At 36.9% G+C, this 17,576-nt stretch overlaps 2 protein-coding genes across 6 annotated transcripts in view; both read right to left on the reverse strand.

The window, feature by feature from the left end:
- Window positions 1-7,445, reverse strand: part of LOC111506902 (cytochrome P450 9e2) — a 28,591-nt gene extending 21,146 nt beyond the window's left edge. Inside the window, exon 1 of one of the 3 annotated variants that reach the window (XM_074184231.1) lies at window positions 7,232-7,445. Coding sequence is in view for 1 of the 3 variants with exons in the window: in XM_074184225.1 (XP_074040326.1) it covers window positions 5,062-5,106 (45 nt within the window). In the remaining 2 variants the exon portion in view is untranslated. Of the gene's footprint in view, window positions 1-5,032; window positions 5,239-7,231 lie in introns of those variants that run through there. The other 2 variants (XM_074184235.1, XM_074184225.1) reach the window with 2 other exon arrangements.
- A 9,472-nt stretch (window positions 7,446-16,917) lies between these two features.
- Window positions 16,918-17,576, reverse strand: part of LOC141487455 (cytochrome P450 9e2-like) — a 58,523-nt gene continuing 57,864 nt past the window's right edge. For all 3 annotated transcript variants that reach the window (XM_074186540.1, XM_074186541.1, XM_074186539.1), the window contains one exon: window positions 16,918-17,428. In XM_074186540.1, coding sequence (XP_074042641.1) covers window positions 16,992-17,428 — 437 coding nt within the window. In that variant the 3' untranslated portion in view covers window positions 16,918-16,991. The remainder of the gene's footprint in view (window positions 17,429-17,576) is intronic.

Here is a 17,576-nt window from a genome sequence, read left to right on the forward strand (position 1 = left end):
TAATTCTATTTCGAAACATTCATCTCAACTAACAATATCGTAGGTTCTGGTACATACCCGCTAAAAACGACTACTTTCCTGGCTAATACCACGCTGGATATTGAATTATACCCGATTGAAGATTATTTGGAACAGCACTAAAAAAAAATGATGGCAAACCGCGAACACGTGTTTTTAGTTATTGGCCTCATCAGCGCGGTGTAGCCAAGTGCAAAGATGGGCAACACTTGGAAAGAAACGGAAAGAAAGCACAAAAGAACGAAATCAACAACAGGATCCTGACGCACATTCGTGATATAGTTAGGAGACCTAGAATTCCTAGAATATCCTAAAATTACCACGGATTCAGTTACAGCTACCTGCGTGACTTCATAGTCCAGGATATAAATATAAAACAGAAGTGCTATTGAGTGCTGTTCCTAATAACCTTTCATTTTTGAAATCAATAATAGACACTCAATAAAAAATCTTTTTTTATATTTATATCCTGGACTCGAAAGTCACGCAGGTAGCTGTAGCTGCCTCCGTGGTAATGTTAGGATATCTTAAGAATTCTAGGTCTGCTGACCAGTATCACGAATGTGCGGCAGGCTTCTGTTGTTGACTCAGTTCATTTGTGCTTCCTTTCCGTTTTCTGCAACCAAGTGCAGAAAACGCTGATGAGACCAATAGCCAGAAAAACGTTTCCGCGGTTTGTCATCAATTTTTCCTTGAGTTCTGATCCAAATAATGTTTCCTTTCTGAATTTAATGATAGATACTCAATGATACAAACAATGCCTGACAGAGGTTAGTCCCGCAGATGTTTCTTGTTCATCCAGCAGCAGGACCATGCTGAAGTCATTCGAATAGTTCATATCAATCTATCTGTTAGATTATTGCTACATGGAATGTTTCTTCCACGCTAAGAGTTTTATTCTTGGGATGAAGCTATTACTAGTTGAAAATTTTTCTTTTAGACGTAGGTTCCATATATGCAGTCGAACCCTAGGCACTTTGCTGCTTGGGTCGGAACCTTTGTGCACTGAAGCGAGAATAACTTCTGTGAGTTATATCGATAAATGTCTGTCGGATATGATCCAGCATAGTATCAGCCGGAGAATCAGTTGTTTTTTGGCAGGCATTTAACAGAATCTTCGGTGTGAGCAGTTGAGAGAAATGGATGTTTTGAGATTTCATTTCGAAATATTCATTTTCTTATACTTATGTATGTCTCCTTGATACAGTCTTCAGACACGTTATAATTATATTGGTAATATCTACTTTTTTTGATATTGTTATTCCTTTATATCTTACTGATGATAATAATGATTTCGCGGAAGCAGATAAATTTCACAATACATTGTGTAGTAGTTCACTTTCACCAGAGGTTAATTATCTCGTACTAGATGTTTATGTCAGCTGTAAAGATCCATCAACTTGTACTCCTGAAGTCACGAAAGTTATCCTATCATCCAAGGATGCATTTATTCCTTTTTCAATGAAACAACCTTGGAACGGCAAACCTTGGTTCAACAAAATTGCGATCACGCTGTCGCCTCCAAAAATCTCGCCTACCGGCAGTGGCACAAACTTTCCAGTGCCGAAAACAGAACTAGGTTTGTTAATGCTCGCAACAGCTGCAAACTCATGACGAATGAAAGCGAAAAACATCACAATCAGATAATTAGGGATATACTAGTCAATCCCAACGGGTTTAGATCTTTCTGGTCGGTGACTAAAGCTGTTAATGAAAACTTCACAAAATCCACAATTCCACCACTTATACAAGCGGATGGTTCAATTGCAACAACAGCCAAAGACAAAGAAAATCTACTAGCTGTAAAATTTTCGTTCCACTCCACAGTGGAAAAGGCACCACCCACTATTCCCACACTAGAATCGACAATCCCGGAAATTACTTTTCGACAGCGTCTAGTCAGCCGAATTATGAAACAGCTCAATATCAACAAGGCATCTGGCACTGATGAAGTGCCCGTCATCGTACTCAAAAAGTGCGCAAATGAACTCGCACCAGTATTTTGCAGAGTTCTCAATCTGTCACAAGAAAGGGGTTTTTCTTTCTTGTTGGAAGATTACTCGCGTTCAACCTATTACCAAAAAGTGCAAGAAAAATCTTCCAAATAACTATATGATATCAAAAATCATAGAAAAAGTCGTTAACCGTTATTTCTTCAAATATTTGGAAGGCTTCAACATCTTGAGGGTTCATCAATATGACTTTCGGAAAAAAGATCCGCAGGCGACCTTCTATCGTATGTCACCCATATTTGGAATAACGCAATCGAGAAACATGAAGAATCAAGAGCTGTTGAGCTTGATATTTCTAAGGCCTTTGACCGTCTGAGGCATGAGGTTTGCTGGTGAAATCTCGATGCTATGGCTTGTCGGATTATTTCTGTGAATGGCTCTTCAGCTTCCTGCAGGAACGTTCCCTGCAACTGGTCTTCGATGGATATCTCTCGAATACTTTCACCATCAACGCTGGTGTTCCCCAGGAATCCATATGTCTCCAACCCTCTTTTTATTGTATATCAACGACTTATTGAAAAAAACCAAGAATCCAATATATGGCTTTGCTGCCGACAGCACACTTGTCTCTTCATTCCATTTGGATTAGAGGATATCGACTATGGAGACACATTTTCACCGGCAGCAGGAGGTTGCATATCTCGATAAGGATTGGGGTAAAAGTAACCAGGTTCAATGCCACAAAAACGCAGGCATCGCTTTTCTCACTGTACATGGCTTTTTTGTTTTCTATAACTTTTGCTTTTATTTTCTCTTAAATCCATCATTTTAATTTGGATTGGGCTGTATTTATATCAGAAACAATTTCAACTACATTAATTTTTATCTACCGATTGAGAAAATGAATAAAGTAAACTGTGGACAGCAGGTGTAATTGAATCTTATTATTTTTCAGGTGTTTTATAAAAAAAAATTATGAAAATTTAAAACTTCAACCTTGATGAGGCACGAATGAATTTTATCCAATTGAGCTTTAAGTGGGGGTTCCTCCCAAAAAAATTCCAACATTCATTTTTTGTGACACTACATTGTAGAATTGTTCGCTATCTTACAAGCCATCAGATACCGAATGAGTTCAGAAACAGATGAAACCCTGATCACCACCGACTCTTTGGGCGCTACTGAAAGCAGTAAAAAATTATATCCACTTTGTATGTTATTTAAGCTAAACTCTATCGAACGTTATATCCCAACAAACTGTAACTTGAACCCTCGTATAATCAGAAAATCTTTGTTGATACTTGTATTTTTTTTCAAGACTGAACACGAGCACTACAGAAAAATCCTTGAGGCTATATGTGTCTGTGCGAAAGTAGTGACTCACATTGGATTTGAATTGCTGGAGATTGAATCCATTTGGGAAGAAGTGTTCAGGAAGTTTATTCCACATGAGCGCAGTTTTCCGAATGAAAGAGTGAAGTTTGAGGTGTACTGAGTTGAACCTTGAAACGATGAGCAGCCACAGTCCTTCGAGTATTTCTGATATGTTCAGCTCTTAGTGGAATGAAATGTGCCAAGTCACTTGAACACTTCCCATGAAAGTTTCTATAGAAAAGAGACAAATATCCAAAATTTCATCGATGTTCCAGACTATGAAGGTTGCAAGTGATGTTCGCGTCTCCAATCAGGCGGTTGGCTCTTTTCTGGATGGAATCCAGCAGCTTTAGGGTATGCTTAGGGGCGAAGCTCCATACATGAGAACAATATTCCAAAGAAGGTCTGATCTGAACTTTATAAAGCATCAGAAGTTGCTAAGGTGTGTATAGTTTTCTGGTTAGGAACAGTGTTCCAAGCTTTTGAGAAGCAATTACAACGACATGAGTGGGCCAAGATATATCGGTGTCCATTTTAACCCCCAACAACCTTATCGAAGAAAAGTGGAGTTGTATAACCTGACATTATTATATCCGCTTCGGAAACATTTATCTATTTGGAAAAAATCGATGCATGGATTTTTGTGGCATTAAATTGAACATGGTTAGTATAACCCCAATTCGAAGTTACTTCTAGATCCTAATTAACATATGCAACCTCCTGCTGCCGGTGAAAATGTTCATCCAAATCCAAATAGGATGACGTAACAAGTGTGCTGTCAACAGCAAAGTGATATAATGGATTCTTGTGTTTTTCCAATAGATAGAGGGTTGGAGACAATATAAATCCTGGGAAACACCAGCGTGGATGGAAAAATTATTCGAGAGATATCCGTCGACGGCCACTTGCAGAGAACGTTCTTTCAGGAAGCTGAAGAGCTATACACGAAAAAGATCCGACAAGCCAAAACTTCGAAGTTCAGCCAGCGAACCCTCATGCCACACATGGTCAAAGGCCTTAGAAATATCAAGCGCAACATAGGATACAAGGTAGCGTGTTGGTCTTGGTTTTTGAAATCCATATTGATGATCACTCAAGATGTTGAAGCCTTCCAAATATTTGAGGAAATGGTGGTTTACGGATTTTTCCATGATTTTTGATATCACTGATAGCAAAGCGAGTGGTTTGTAGTTATTTGGAAGATTTTCCTTACCCTTTTTGAAAATAGGCTGTAAGCAAGCAATCTTTCAACAAGAAGAAAAAACCCCTTTCTAATAAGACAGTTTGAAAGGTATGCAAAATACTGGTGGGAGCTCATTAGCGCTCTTTTCAAGTACGATGACGGCACTTTATCATGACTAGATGCCTTGTATATTGAGCTATTTCAGAATTCGCCTGACCAGACGTTGTCGAAAAGTAATTTTCGGCATTGTGGATTCAAGAGTGGGACTAGTGGCAAATCTACTGTGAAGTGAGACGAAAGTTTTTCTAAAACTACACCTTGCGATTTGATCAAATCGTGATTGTGATTGTTTAAAGAAAACATATTGAATCACATGAAAAAAGAAACTATTCATGAATATAAACTACTATGAACAAAAAAATCTACACTTGTACGGAAATAGTCTCAATAGAGTTTCGTTTGTAATTTTGAAAGAAAATAAAACAGTTTGGATTGCATTCCATACCAAAAATAATTGTGTGATAATTAAATTACCATGAACTGATCAAAGCCATAAGTTAAAATATCCACTCCAATCATTGTTGTGCCCCAGGCTGCTAAAATAACTTTTCACTGACTAGATTGATGAAACGACTAACTTAAGTGCACAATCAACAAGAATACATTTTCAAACGACATCCACTTGACCTAACCTATTATAATCAATAATCCCTTCAATGGGTCAGTCTCTCGTAAGTGATTGCGTTAACTACGAGAAACAGGAGCTCAATTTGTAGGGTTCAATTCTAGTTCATGATCGTAGGTTTGTTAACAATATTGTTGAAAGCAACACTCTCGAATTTGTTTGGAGAAAAAACTCTACATGAACACTTTAACTTTCTTACCACAGAGTGATATTTATTACATTTCTGTTATGAACGTGTTTCTTGTGAAACATCGTAGGCACCTTTCATTCATCAAAAGATATTTTCTGCTACACAACATGATTTTTCATTCTTTCTAGAGGCATTAGCGCGGGATTGGCAATAAACACTATTTATGAAGTAATTTTGAAATCATCATTTCTTCCTGAGAAGTTCAAATGCCTGAATACATTCATGTATGTGTATTTGCAGAGTAGGGAGGGTGAGTGTAGACCTACGACACTCAGGCCACATGTGACCCATTGTACATCCTCCCGAGGAGTTGTCCTCCTAGGTCATCGCCCATCCTGTCCTTTCCAGAAAGGTGGACAGGTCACTAGGAGACGTCTCCTTTATATTGGCAGTTGTACGTGAAGATTTGCCGAACACACACTCTCTTTGGTGAGCTTGAAATGTCTCACGGTGGTCTCCGCGGAGGTTTTGGGAGGTGTAGCGACATTACTGTCTTTGCGTGGCTTCTTCCACGCTTCCTGCAGGGGCAGCCGGTTTCTTGCCTTTATTCAAGGCCGAGCTCCTGGCGCCCGCAGCCGGAAGTGCCCTTGCTGTTGAAGGTGGAGTGGGGGAGGAGGAAGGTGCACTTATAGTTGCTGCCACTCCTCCCTCCTTCGTTCTCTTTCTCCTTTTGGCCTTGGCGCCGCAAATGCGCTTACGCTTTGGCCTTTGTATTACATCACGAGGTGATCTGCTATGTCCAGTCTCATTCCAAGCGGTAGATTGGGGTAGACATTTCGGTTCATCCCCAGCCACCGCCTTGAATTGAGGTGAGCAGTTCTGTCCAGCCTCGGGATTTGTTTTTGTTGTTTTGTTTTTGTGTTTGTTTCATTCATTTGTGTTCCCACGAGTAGCAAGGAAGAGTTGGTCACATCTGGCAGAGCCCCGCATTACCAGAGGTATGCTGATTGCAATGAGGTTCCACACAGTTCCCCAAGGAGATCGTTCGTATCTGCATATCACCCTGCGGCCATTCAGCTGTCGGCACGATTCCTGGCACCTTAACTTGGGTAGGCTGGTCTTCGGTGGCGTGTTTTGCAAGCTTTTGGGAACTTTTAGTTTCCCTCACCCTACCTATTTCTGCTCTGACCAGGAGCCCGACGACCCCGTAAGGCCACATTGACTTCCCGAACAAGGCCTCCAGTCCCCTGGCCGTTCCCCTATCCGCACATGGGGACGCGCACGATAGGTAGCCCAACCCACGGGAAATATATTGTCTCATGGAAAATGAATTTCATTCATTTATTTTCTACTAACTCAATTGGGTCAATATCAATTTATAATTATATTGTAAAACTATAAAACAGATAATGTGAATGAATTTTGAAACATTAACAGAAAATCACTCAGAACATATAGAAATAAATTGAATCAGATATTGAAAAAAATTATTCCATGCTTTTTCACGTGATTCTATGAACTCACGTATTCTTGAGGAAATTTGGACTGAATTTCCGCCGTACATAAGACACACAGTTGATTTCTTACTGACATAGGATCATCTTCTCATCTGCTTTCAATCTCTAAAATAACCCAATTTCATAACAACGTGCAAATAAATGAATTTAAATCATATGCAGAAACCAGGAGAATTCTGAAAATAATATTCACTTCGAGAAAAAGCAATGGATTTTCTTCAGGATAATTCAATTCAGTTTATTGTCAGAAGAAACATAAAATAAAAAATATGTTCAGAATATGTTTTTTCCGTTAACCAGCTATCGCACCCGTACGAACGACAACCCTCAGAATTTGAAACTAGTGCGAGCTAAGGACTAACGAAGTCTTACCTTTTAACGTGTTATTCCTAACACGGGTTGGACGATAGCAAGTAAAAATCGAGTGTTGGGTCTGTGGTTTGAAACATCGACTCACACATTGGCCGATTGACTGAGTAAACAAATCACCTACGTCGAATCGCCCGGGTACCAATCGACCATTCTTATAATTAGGGACTATTACCAACTGCAAGTATAATAAAATGATAGAAATAAGATGCTTCACAAATGAAAAATCACCAAAATGCAGACAAATATGAAATTGGTTCCAGAAAGTACCAATAACTTTTGGTACAATGATTATCAGGAAAAATAAAAAAACTTGTCATATGTTGACATATTCACATTTGATGTTACTTACTTTGTCGCACCCCCAGAGCATGTCACCATTTTTTCAAATGGATCACCCTATATTGTTTCGCATTATCAGATGCTCCATGATGAGAGCAGATTTCAACAAAGTATAAAACATATGGTCTAAAGCTTATAGTTCGGGAGCTACAAATTATTTGAATTGAAAACTCAACTTTCCCTATCACACCCCCAGAGTATGTCACAATTTTTTTTCAAATGAATCAATTGTTTTGCATTATCAGATGTTCTATGATGAATATCTTGGTATGAAGCTCATAGTTTGGAAGCTTGAAATTATTCAAGTTGAAAACGAGTCGCCCTGAATGAACTTCTGTACAATCTGTTATCTAGGTTTCATAGGTGTTTTTGTGAAGTATACTTTGAAAAAGTGTTATTTTGCCCAGTGAAGTTGAATTCGATATTCTTTTTATTTTGTATTTGTTTCATTCTACAATAACGATTACCTACCAGGTGTGAATTCTTGAGAAGCAATGGTTTATATACTTCGAGAACGGATTGAAATAGTGAGTTTGTACTATCAGAATGGAAATAGTGCTAGAGCTGCTGCCCGTATGTTCAATGATAATCATCCAGGAAAAAATGTACGACACAAATACGTTTCGGAATTATTGATCCAATTTATGGAAACTGGATCTGTTAACAATAAAAAGCATAATCGCTTAGGAGTCGTCAGCGATGAAACTATTTGTACTGCAGTTTAAAGGCACGTTGGACTAATGAAAAATTAACAATATCTCGAGTTATCTCGTGAATCAGCAATCAGTCGTACAATTTTTTTCAGGATCCTTCATAAGTACAAATTTCATCCATATAAGATTAGATTAGCTCATGAATTGGACGAAAATGATTTCGATAGACGTATTGAGTTTTGTGAAAGTCTCACTGTATAAAATTTGTTTTTCCAGTAATCAGATTTTGATTCAAGAATTAGTAAAAAATCTCTTTCTCTGATTAAGTGCTTCCATATTTTTCTCTAGAACGAATATTTCAAAATGTGGCCACCTGTATATAATTGCTGACCAGTTTTATATATTTTTTTTCAAATAATTTTCTCAAAAGTTTTTCAGGATGGCTCGTTTTCAACACAAATAGTTTGTAGCTCCCGAACCATAAGCTTCAGACCGTATTTTTTATATCTGCTCATCATGGAACATCTGCCAATGCGAAACAATATAGTGTGATACATTTAAAAAAAATAGTGTTTTTTTATTTCTCCTGAAAATTATTGTACAAAAAGTTATTCAGGGTGGTTTGTTTTGAATGCAATGCACTGTATATACTATCAACTTTTTTATAAAATTTGTATTTTGATTTTTGATAGTAATTCTTGAGGCATGATTCAGGTTTATTGTTGCTTAATTACATTTTCAAACTTAACATTTCAAACTTAACTTAAGGTACTTAAGGTAGAGATTGTGTCTGAAAAGGACGACCTAGGCACAGGTGCCTGTTGTGTCTTTGTCCATTTCAGACAATAGAATTATATAACAAAAGGAAATAAAAGCGATATGTAGAGGTAGGTAGTTACAAGAGGCAGACAACCTGGAACAGAGACCAGTAAGTGGAATATTACGAAAAATACTAATTAACTAATTAATTAATTAATTAATGAGGAACAATATAATATTATGATTAGATGATTGGAAGAGGGATTCAGATGATTTCTCAGAAAATATTGAATTGTGTATCACTGTTGAAAATAAGCTTCTTTATTTCATATTTAAATTTATTTTTATTGCGGATTTTTTTAATGTCAGCTGGAATAATGTTAAATAGTTTCGGTCCATAATAAAGGAATGATCTTTGTGTGACAGCCTTTTTGAAATGATTGACTTCGACGTTAAGATTAGATGCTGCTCTAGTATTGAGGGGCTTTCTCGGAAAGTGTTCATGATTTTGATGCATTCGCAGGAGACACTGGTAGATGTAGGTTTGTCTTATTTGGAATAAATTAGTATCCTGATAAAGTAATTTAGTAGAGAAGAGTTTTTTTTTTGTGAAGTATAATTTTTAGTAAAGTGTTCTGAGTTGTTTGTAAGTTTTGTAGTGTGCTTGTGAAAGCACCTCCCCAAATTGTTATGCAGTATCTTAGGGTAGATTCAACTAGCGAGTTGTATAACATAATAAGATTTTTTCGTGTTAGAATATCTCGTAGCAGATAAAATTTGTGAATCAGAGCTCTTAGTCGTTTTATCACATAGGTAATATGGTCAGACCACCTGATATGCTGGTCAATCATGACACCAAGGTATTTCAAGACTGAAACTTTTTGCAAGTCAGGGCAGTTACAACCATAAAAATCCTCGCATTTGGGAGAGTGTAATTTGATTTTTATATTAGGTTGATCGCTTATCGTAGGTGAGAAGGTGATATATTTCGTTTTCGCAACGTTTAAGCTTAATAAGTTGTGATCCAACCAGATTTTTATATTTTTCAGATCCCTTTCAGTTTTTTTGTAAACTTCATCCCAGCTTCTGCCAGTGAATATAATTGCTGTATCGTCAGCATAGCAGATCATTCGACCTTCAAAGTTATTAATGTTTGCAATACTATTTATATATATTAGAAAAAGTATGGGACCCAGTACTGTTCCTTGTGGCACTCCTGTCTCAATTATTGATTTATTGCTCAACTTATCACCTATCTTTATCCTCTGTGCTCGATTGTTCAGATAGTTTTCAAATTGACTTAGTGATAATCCTCGAATACCGTAATTACACATTTTTTCTAGTAATTTGTTGTGGGAGACAGTGTCGAAAGCCTTGGCCAAATCAAGGAAGACCGCTAGGCATTTATTCGATTTGTCCAAGGACCCCACCACCTTACCAACAAAATTCAAAATGGCATCCTCCGTGTTGTAATTCTGCAGAAATCCATATTGACAGCTGGTTATTATGTGGTGTTTATCCAAAAATTTGATTAGCCTTGTCTTAAGTGAATGTTCGAATAGTTTTGCAAAATTATTAATAACAGAGATGGGCCGATAATTAGTCAATATATTACGTTTCCCAGCTTTAAATACTGGGGTGACTACGGATTCTTTCCATTGTTCAGGCATTTTTCCATTGAGGAAGCAGAGATTTATAATGTGTTTCAGTGGAGTAAGGATATGTTTGTGGATAGCTTTTATAACTTTGGTATCAATTCCATCCGGCCCTGGGGAGCAATTATTTTTCAATTTTGAGATGAAAGTTATTAGTTCCGAGGCTGTTATGGGTTCTAGGAATAATGATGATTGTATAGACTTGTCATTAAGAAAATGCGTATATATGTAAATATATATATGTAAATATATGTTTGATTTCTTTGTATTTTTTTGCAACAGAATGAATGAAACAGCTGATTCTGGGTTTATAGAGTGAATTCGGGTCCAATGAATAGTTTATAAGTTCAATGTTGGATCTAAATATGGTAATTTATAAATGCTTCTAATTATTTTGTTCTGTAAGGTATTCAGAGGTTTGGTTTCCTAAACATAAATGAGTGCAAATGTGAATAAATAAGACTGAAATAATATTATTTTTCAAAAATTTTATAGTTGTAAAGTTTCTAATCTGGTGAAAAATTCCAATGAAAGGAGATAGTTTATTTCTGATTTTTCCAATATTTTTATTCCATGACAATTTTGCATCAATGTATAAAACCAAAAGTGTTTCTGTATACATGGGTTTCCTAACTATAGTTCGAAACTTCAGAGGGTTAGATCGTTTTAAGAAAATAAATTCTCATAAACATATGTCCGGAGTTGCTCTGTTTCTGAGATACAGGGCGTTGAAGTTTAAAAAAGTAACGGTAATCATAAAATATAAAAAATATCTTCACACCGATTTGGTTGAGATTTGCTACAATTATTTGAAGTGATAAGGCGCCTATTCAGCCCGAACTAAATTGGGATTATCAAGTCCAGTGGTATCTCAGTGGGCACGCCACTGACTTTTCAGTAGTTTTCCATTTTTGAGATTCAGCAACTACGAATATAAATTTTCCCCGCTTTTGTTTTCTTAAAGCTTCGTTTTCGAAAAAAAATCACTTCTAAAAATTATCCATGGACAACATAAAGTAAATATGAAATGAACAATTTCGGCATTGAAGTAAATGAGCAAAATGTCCACCTTCTGATAAAATACACAACTGCATTCGATTTTTCATTGATTCTCTGACATGTTCAAAAATACCAGGAGTATTCCTTATGACACTGCAATTGTCAATGATTCGATTCCTCAAGTCATTCACATCTAGTACAGTTGTTTTATAAACGAAAGCCTTCAGATGAGCCTATAAGTTGAAATCTAGAGGAGTCACATCAGGACTGTGAGCTGGCCAATTTTGAGGTCCTGCATGTGCGATATAGCGATCAGGATGGGCGATGTCGAGATGCTGACGAGTAAGAACATTGAAATGAGCTGGAGCCCCGTCATACATGAACCGCATGTTGCCTCTTGAATCTACCAGCACTTCTCCTAACAAAATGGGTAAATGATGTTGTTAATCTTGCTAGTAGAGAAAATGGGCCAATTAGGTAGTCACCAATCATTGCTACCCAAACGTTCAGCGAAAATTGTTGCTGAAAATGACTTTTCCTAATAAAGCGGAGATTTTCGTCGTCCCAAAAATCGTCATTGTGAAAGTTCATAATAGTATCCCGTGAAAAATTTGCTTCGTCCGTGAATGAATTATTTGGTAAAGAAATATTATTTTCCGTGCTTCATGTCCATGTGCTAATCCATAGAGTGCAAGTCAGTATTTCAGCATTAGAAAAATTATTCATGATGGAATCACTGCTTATTGACAACTCTGACTTTCACTGATATGACAACACAAACACTGTCAACTGGTCTCCAAAACAGGTGTTCATGATATGCATAGTAGTGGCTTCATTTTTTTCTCGAAAACGAAGATAGATACGAAAAAAATACAAGCGACGAAATTTCAAACTGGCTACAGCTGATGAGTTAGGACATCTCTTGGTCAGTCTTATAAATTACTTATTCGAAAAAGGATATCGTCCATCGTATTTCAAAAAGCAGTAGCTAATGATACCTATACATAAAGAGGGCCAAAAACTACAATATCGAATCATATATCCTCCTTACTGATCACCACATTCGCGAAATGTTTTGAAAAAGCCATTGAATCAAGATTATCAAACTACTCAACCAAATATAATATGTTCTCAAAATCCCAATCCCCAATATGGGGGAAATCACTTGATCTTCTCCAGGGTTACTTGAATGGAATAGAACAAGTAGGTAGTGTCTATTGATAATCACCTGAGCACACCTAGCAATGTTGGTTATGGTAAACCTCAAGGTACTATACTTGGTCTCCTACTATTCTCTCTCTGTATATCAACAATATATTCTTATCAAAGACAAATGAAAAAATAATAAACTATGCTAACGATACAGCCATACCGTGTTCGGAATCACACTATAAAAGTTAAGACCTCGTTAGTCCTCAGCTCGCACAAGTTTCTCAACTTCTGAGAGTTGTCGTTCGTATGGGGGCGGCAGCTGATTAACGGAAAAACAGATTTTGAACAGATTTTTAAACAGATTTTATATACCGTTGAAACGTAGGATGATCTCAAGAGGAAAACAGAGAGAGACCTTATCAATATATTTGATTGGTTTCAACATAAAAAACTCAGTCAACTTCGAAAAGATCAATTCTGTTCCGTTTACTAGTTACAAAAGCAAACTGTCAAATTACAAAACGCTAGATGTGCACAAAAGCACTCAAACAATCCAAATATATACTAAGTATAAAATTAAATACTAAGGGGTGAAAATTGATTCACATATGCGATGGAATACTCACATAAACGAAGTCGCAAGAAATAATCGACCATTGCTTTGCAAATTCAAATCTCTAAAAACATATTAGATATTATTCACCTCACAATATTATTTCATGCACTGGTAGAATCACGCTTGAGGTACGCCATCTTGTCTTAGGGCTCAGTAGCAAAAGTACACTTGAGAAAATTGGATGTCTTTCAAAAACGAATCCTTATAATAATTTATAATAAAATATATACATATTCTTCCAATGACTTTTTCATAGAAACACAGATATACATATACAATGTGATTTCTATACTTATAAAAACAAACATATGCTCCAGCAAATCAAACATACCTACAATACTGGCAATAAATCAAGGAAAGTCGTGAAAACAAATTTCACCAGAAAACAAACAAAGATCGTGTACTTGCCTTGGCGTTAGAGTGTACTATGAATTACCAGAAATCAACAAGTTCTACATCCACCGTATAAACCCCCTGGAACTGATAAAAATAAATTATTGAAAAACTAGCTTTTGCCCGCAGGTTCGCTCGCGTTGAGAAGTATTATTATTAATTAGGTATAGTTTTTGCGGCTTTACTTTTGTTTAGCGTGTGTAAAAAATTAGGGCCTACAAAACTTCTTTGTACACAATATTCTTAACTAATCTGTCATCAGGCGCTAAAACTATCAAGCTATTGGGTGAACTTACTCGTGAGCAAGCAACATAAAACTGTCCATCAGAGAAGCAATGTTCCCTCAAGTCAATACCCGAAAATTTGAGAGAGACTTGTTTATTGTTATGGCGAAGCAGACTTTTAGGGGAAACTATAATCGTTTAAATTCAAACGGGAGATCATTAGGTATTAATGAGATTCGTGGTATAAATACAGTTTCCCCTTTCGCACACCCACTATATTGCAATATAACGCTTTCACTTGCAGTTTCGTACTGTTAAAAAGTTTTGGTGGTTTTAAATTTCGCAAAAACATAATGGAAGTGGCCACACGAAGCATGAGCTTATTTCAAGGCAAACCTGGCGGTTTCAATGAATTTAAAAATTCTACAGGGTAATCAGTAGCGTCATCTGTATTAACCACAGTATCAATTGAAGTAAAGACCTTTTCTTCGACCTCAAACGATATGAGCAGGATATCGTTGATAGCTGCTGCTTGATCATTCTTTGGAGTAAGTACGGCACGCTCACATAACCATTCAATAGGCTTGTCATGTATATGAATAATGTCTGGTTAAATTCAGACAGCAATTCTTGAACCGTAGTAACAACTGTGCACAATTCTCCCAGGATGGTTATCATTCCATCAAACGATGGAAAATTACCGATTTTGAGAAGGAGATCTGATAGTCTACCAGCAGACTCATTCCCTGCCCAAATGTGCTCTCATATTTTTTGTGAGCTCAAGAATATCAATCTGGGGTCACAAATAAGATTTCCTAATGCACGACTTCACTTCGTCAGCTCTGGTTCCTTTTGGCACCACTGGTAGAGACTGCCGAAAGTCTCCGGCTAGCAAAACTGTAACGCCACTCAATAATTTTGTATTACCTCTTATATCCCTCAGTGATCTGTTTAAGGCTTCAATACCACCTTTATGAGCCATCGTTATTTCGTTCCACACGATCATTTTTGTACTCTTTAAAACTTCAGCAAAATTACTTTGTTTGGAGATGTTGCAAATGGGAGTCTCGGCAGTAATTGAATTGAGTGGTAACTCAAAAGTAGCATGAGCAGTTAGACCACCTTTGAGTAATGTAGCTATCTATGCCGGATGACGCCACACCCAGGGCAATGCCGTGAGTACTTCTTACTTTCGCCAAGAGTAAATTAATAAGGAAGGTTTTACCAGTTCCACCTGGAACGTCTAAGAAGAATATTCGACCGTCATTTGCATAATACACCCTTTAATTTTATTGTAAACTTCCTGTTGCTAGTAACTGGTCTCTTTCACGTCCTCTCTATTTTTAAAATGTATTGATGTTATTGGCTGAGGTAATCTATATATTTCAAGAGGACGGCCGCTCAATGATAATACTCTAATACCGATAGGCATTTGTTAAATATCAAGTCCGATGAGTGGTCTAAATCTACGTCACCTTGCCTTTCCAGTTGTTTTTTAAAGTCTTCAGAAAGTTATTTTTTGTATTTTTCCCAAAGACATAGGGGGTCGGAAACCTGGCAGAATAATAAAATGACAACAAAAAGCTCTTGAATCATATGCAGTGTTTGACAAAGTGCTGTCTCTTCAAGAGCTGAATGCAAATGCCGATCATCTTCGAGTGGACCTAGAGATTTGCACGCGATTTGGAAAGTGGGATGTAAGTGACCATCTACAGTTTTCAACGCTTTAAATGAAATTTGGCCTCTGACCTCATGTAGAAGCATTTAAAGGTGGAAGCATTCTGTATTGTTTGGATGAACAGTATAAACCCTACCTAGAACGTGTTCTTTTTTGACCCCTGACCATCCTTCAACATTCACTCCTCTCTTCCTTCTCTGAAACGTAGTTGTAGGAGGACTACTCAATTTGTCGCACAAATAAAAATTCAATCATCAATCATTAAAATAAATTTTCTGTCAATTTTCTAAATGGACATCAAAGTGCACTACAGAAGGAAAACGCTCATGTATTGGGAATTCAAGGATTTGCCAAACTGCTTTTGCTGAACTTATATATCGACCACTTGCGTAGGTTGTAACTTCATCCTTCCCATTCTCTAAAGTAAATGTAGTCTGATCTGACCCTTGCAAACGTACTGACAGGTTCAAACTAATACATTTACATCCTCCATCATCCCTTATTTTATTGACAAAGTTTCATACAAAATATCATCCCCTATTTTATCCCCTTAGGGGTAGAATTGATCAAAATCCTTCCTTAGCAGATGCCTACATCATAACATCTACCTGTATGCCAAATTTCAGCCCGACCCGTCCAGTGGTTTGGGCTTTGCGTTGATAGATCACTATGTCAGTCAGTCATCTTTGAGTTACATATATTTAGATATTGAGTTTCTGATGTTGTGCGTAAGCAAATCGTGGAAAATTCCTAGATATTATTCAGATCAATAGCGGCAATTCAGACGAAAATTGGATTGAGTGTAGGAAACGATGGCTTTCAGGAACACCAGATTTTTTTTTATAAGTTACACCTCACGATTTGATCTCCACAAACTTTATTTGAAAAATATATCACGACATATTCCGCTAACACGATAACGGCCGAATCAATCAGCAAAAAACAACACCAGATCTCTCATTTACCGAATAAATATATATCTGGGACACGAACAATGGAAATCATTACAATCAGAGTCTTCAGAAAAGTCAAATGATTGTAGACGACTACTCCGAAAAAGCGTTGATAATGAAATAGCTGAACCCAGTTCAAATTTTGAAGTCTATTTTCAACAAATTATGTTTCAAAATCTGAAGACTAATGTCAAGATGACTTAGACGCGAAATAATGCAGTTTCTGATAAGGATTCGGTTTGATTACTTCGCACTCAGCATGATATATATTGAAAAGTGATCATAATTTTATTTCTAACAATTTTCAAGTGATAGCAGAAAGTTTGACAAATAACTAATTCATTTCTCCAATCGTTTTAGGCCCAACCAGAACCCCTTCTCTGCCGTTAGATTGAACGTCTTCCTGGACAGTTTCAGTGGAACTTGAGTTTTTTCTACAGGAACCAATTCAAAATGCGATAAGAGATGGAAAAACAATAGTTTTGTTTCTAAAAGAGCAAATCTAGACCCTATACAGTTTCTTGGTCCCAGTCCGAAGGGCATGTAAGTGAAGGGATCAATTTTTCCTTTATTCTCATCATTGAATCTCTCTGGATCAAAACGTTCTGGATCTGGATAATATTTGGGATCACGATGTATTCCTACTATAGGTATCATTAGTGAAATGCCTTTTTCGATATGTAGTGGTTTTTCATCTGCATTCATCGCCTCTATCGTATAAGGTTTCGTACAAACTCGGTCTGTTGATACAGTACTTGGCCATTTCCTCAAAGATTCTGAAATAAAATTGGATGCGTTGATGAAGGCTACAAAAACTCAACCTTTTCGGTGAATTGTAATTTGTGAAGACTGTATTTTGATTATACTATAAGAACATGAGCCCTCACGGCCGGATCATACTCAGAGAAAACGATATCCGAGCTG

The sequence above is a fragment of the Leptinotarsa decemlineata genome, unplaced genomic scaffold (genome assembly GCF_025532065.1).
Source record: "Leptinotarsa decemlineata unplaced genomic scaffold, Ldec_3_MD MMD2_P_RNA_scaffold_2, whole genome shotgun sequence".
NCBI lineage: Eukaryota > Metazoa > Arthropoda > Insecta > Coleoptera > Chrysomelidae > Leptinotarsa > Leptinotarsa decemlineata.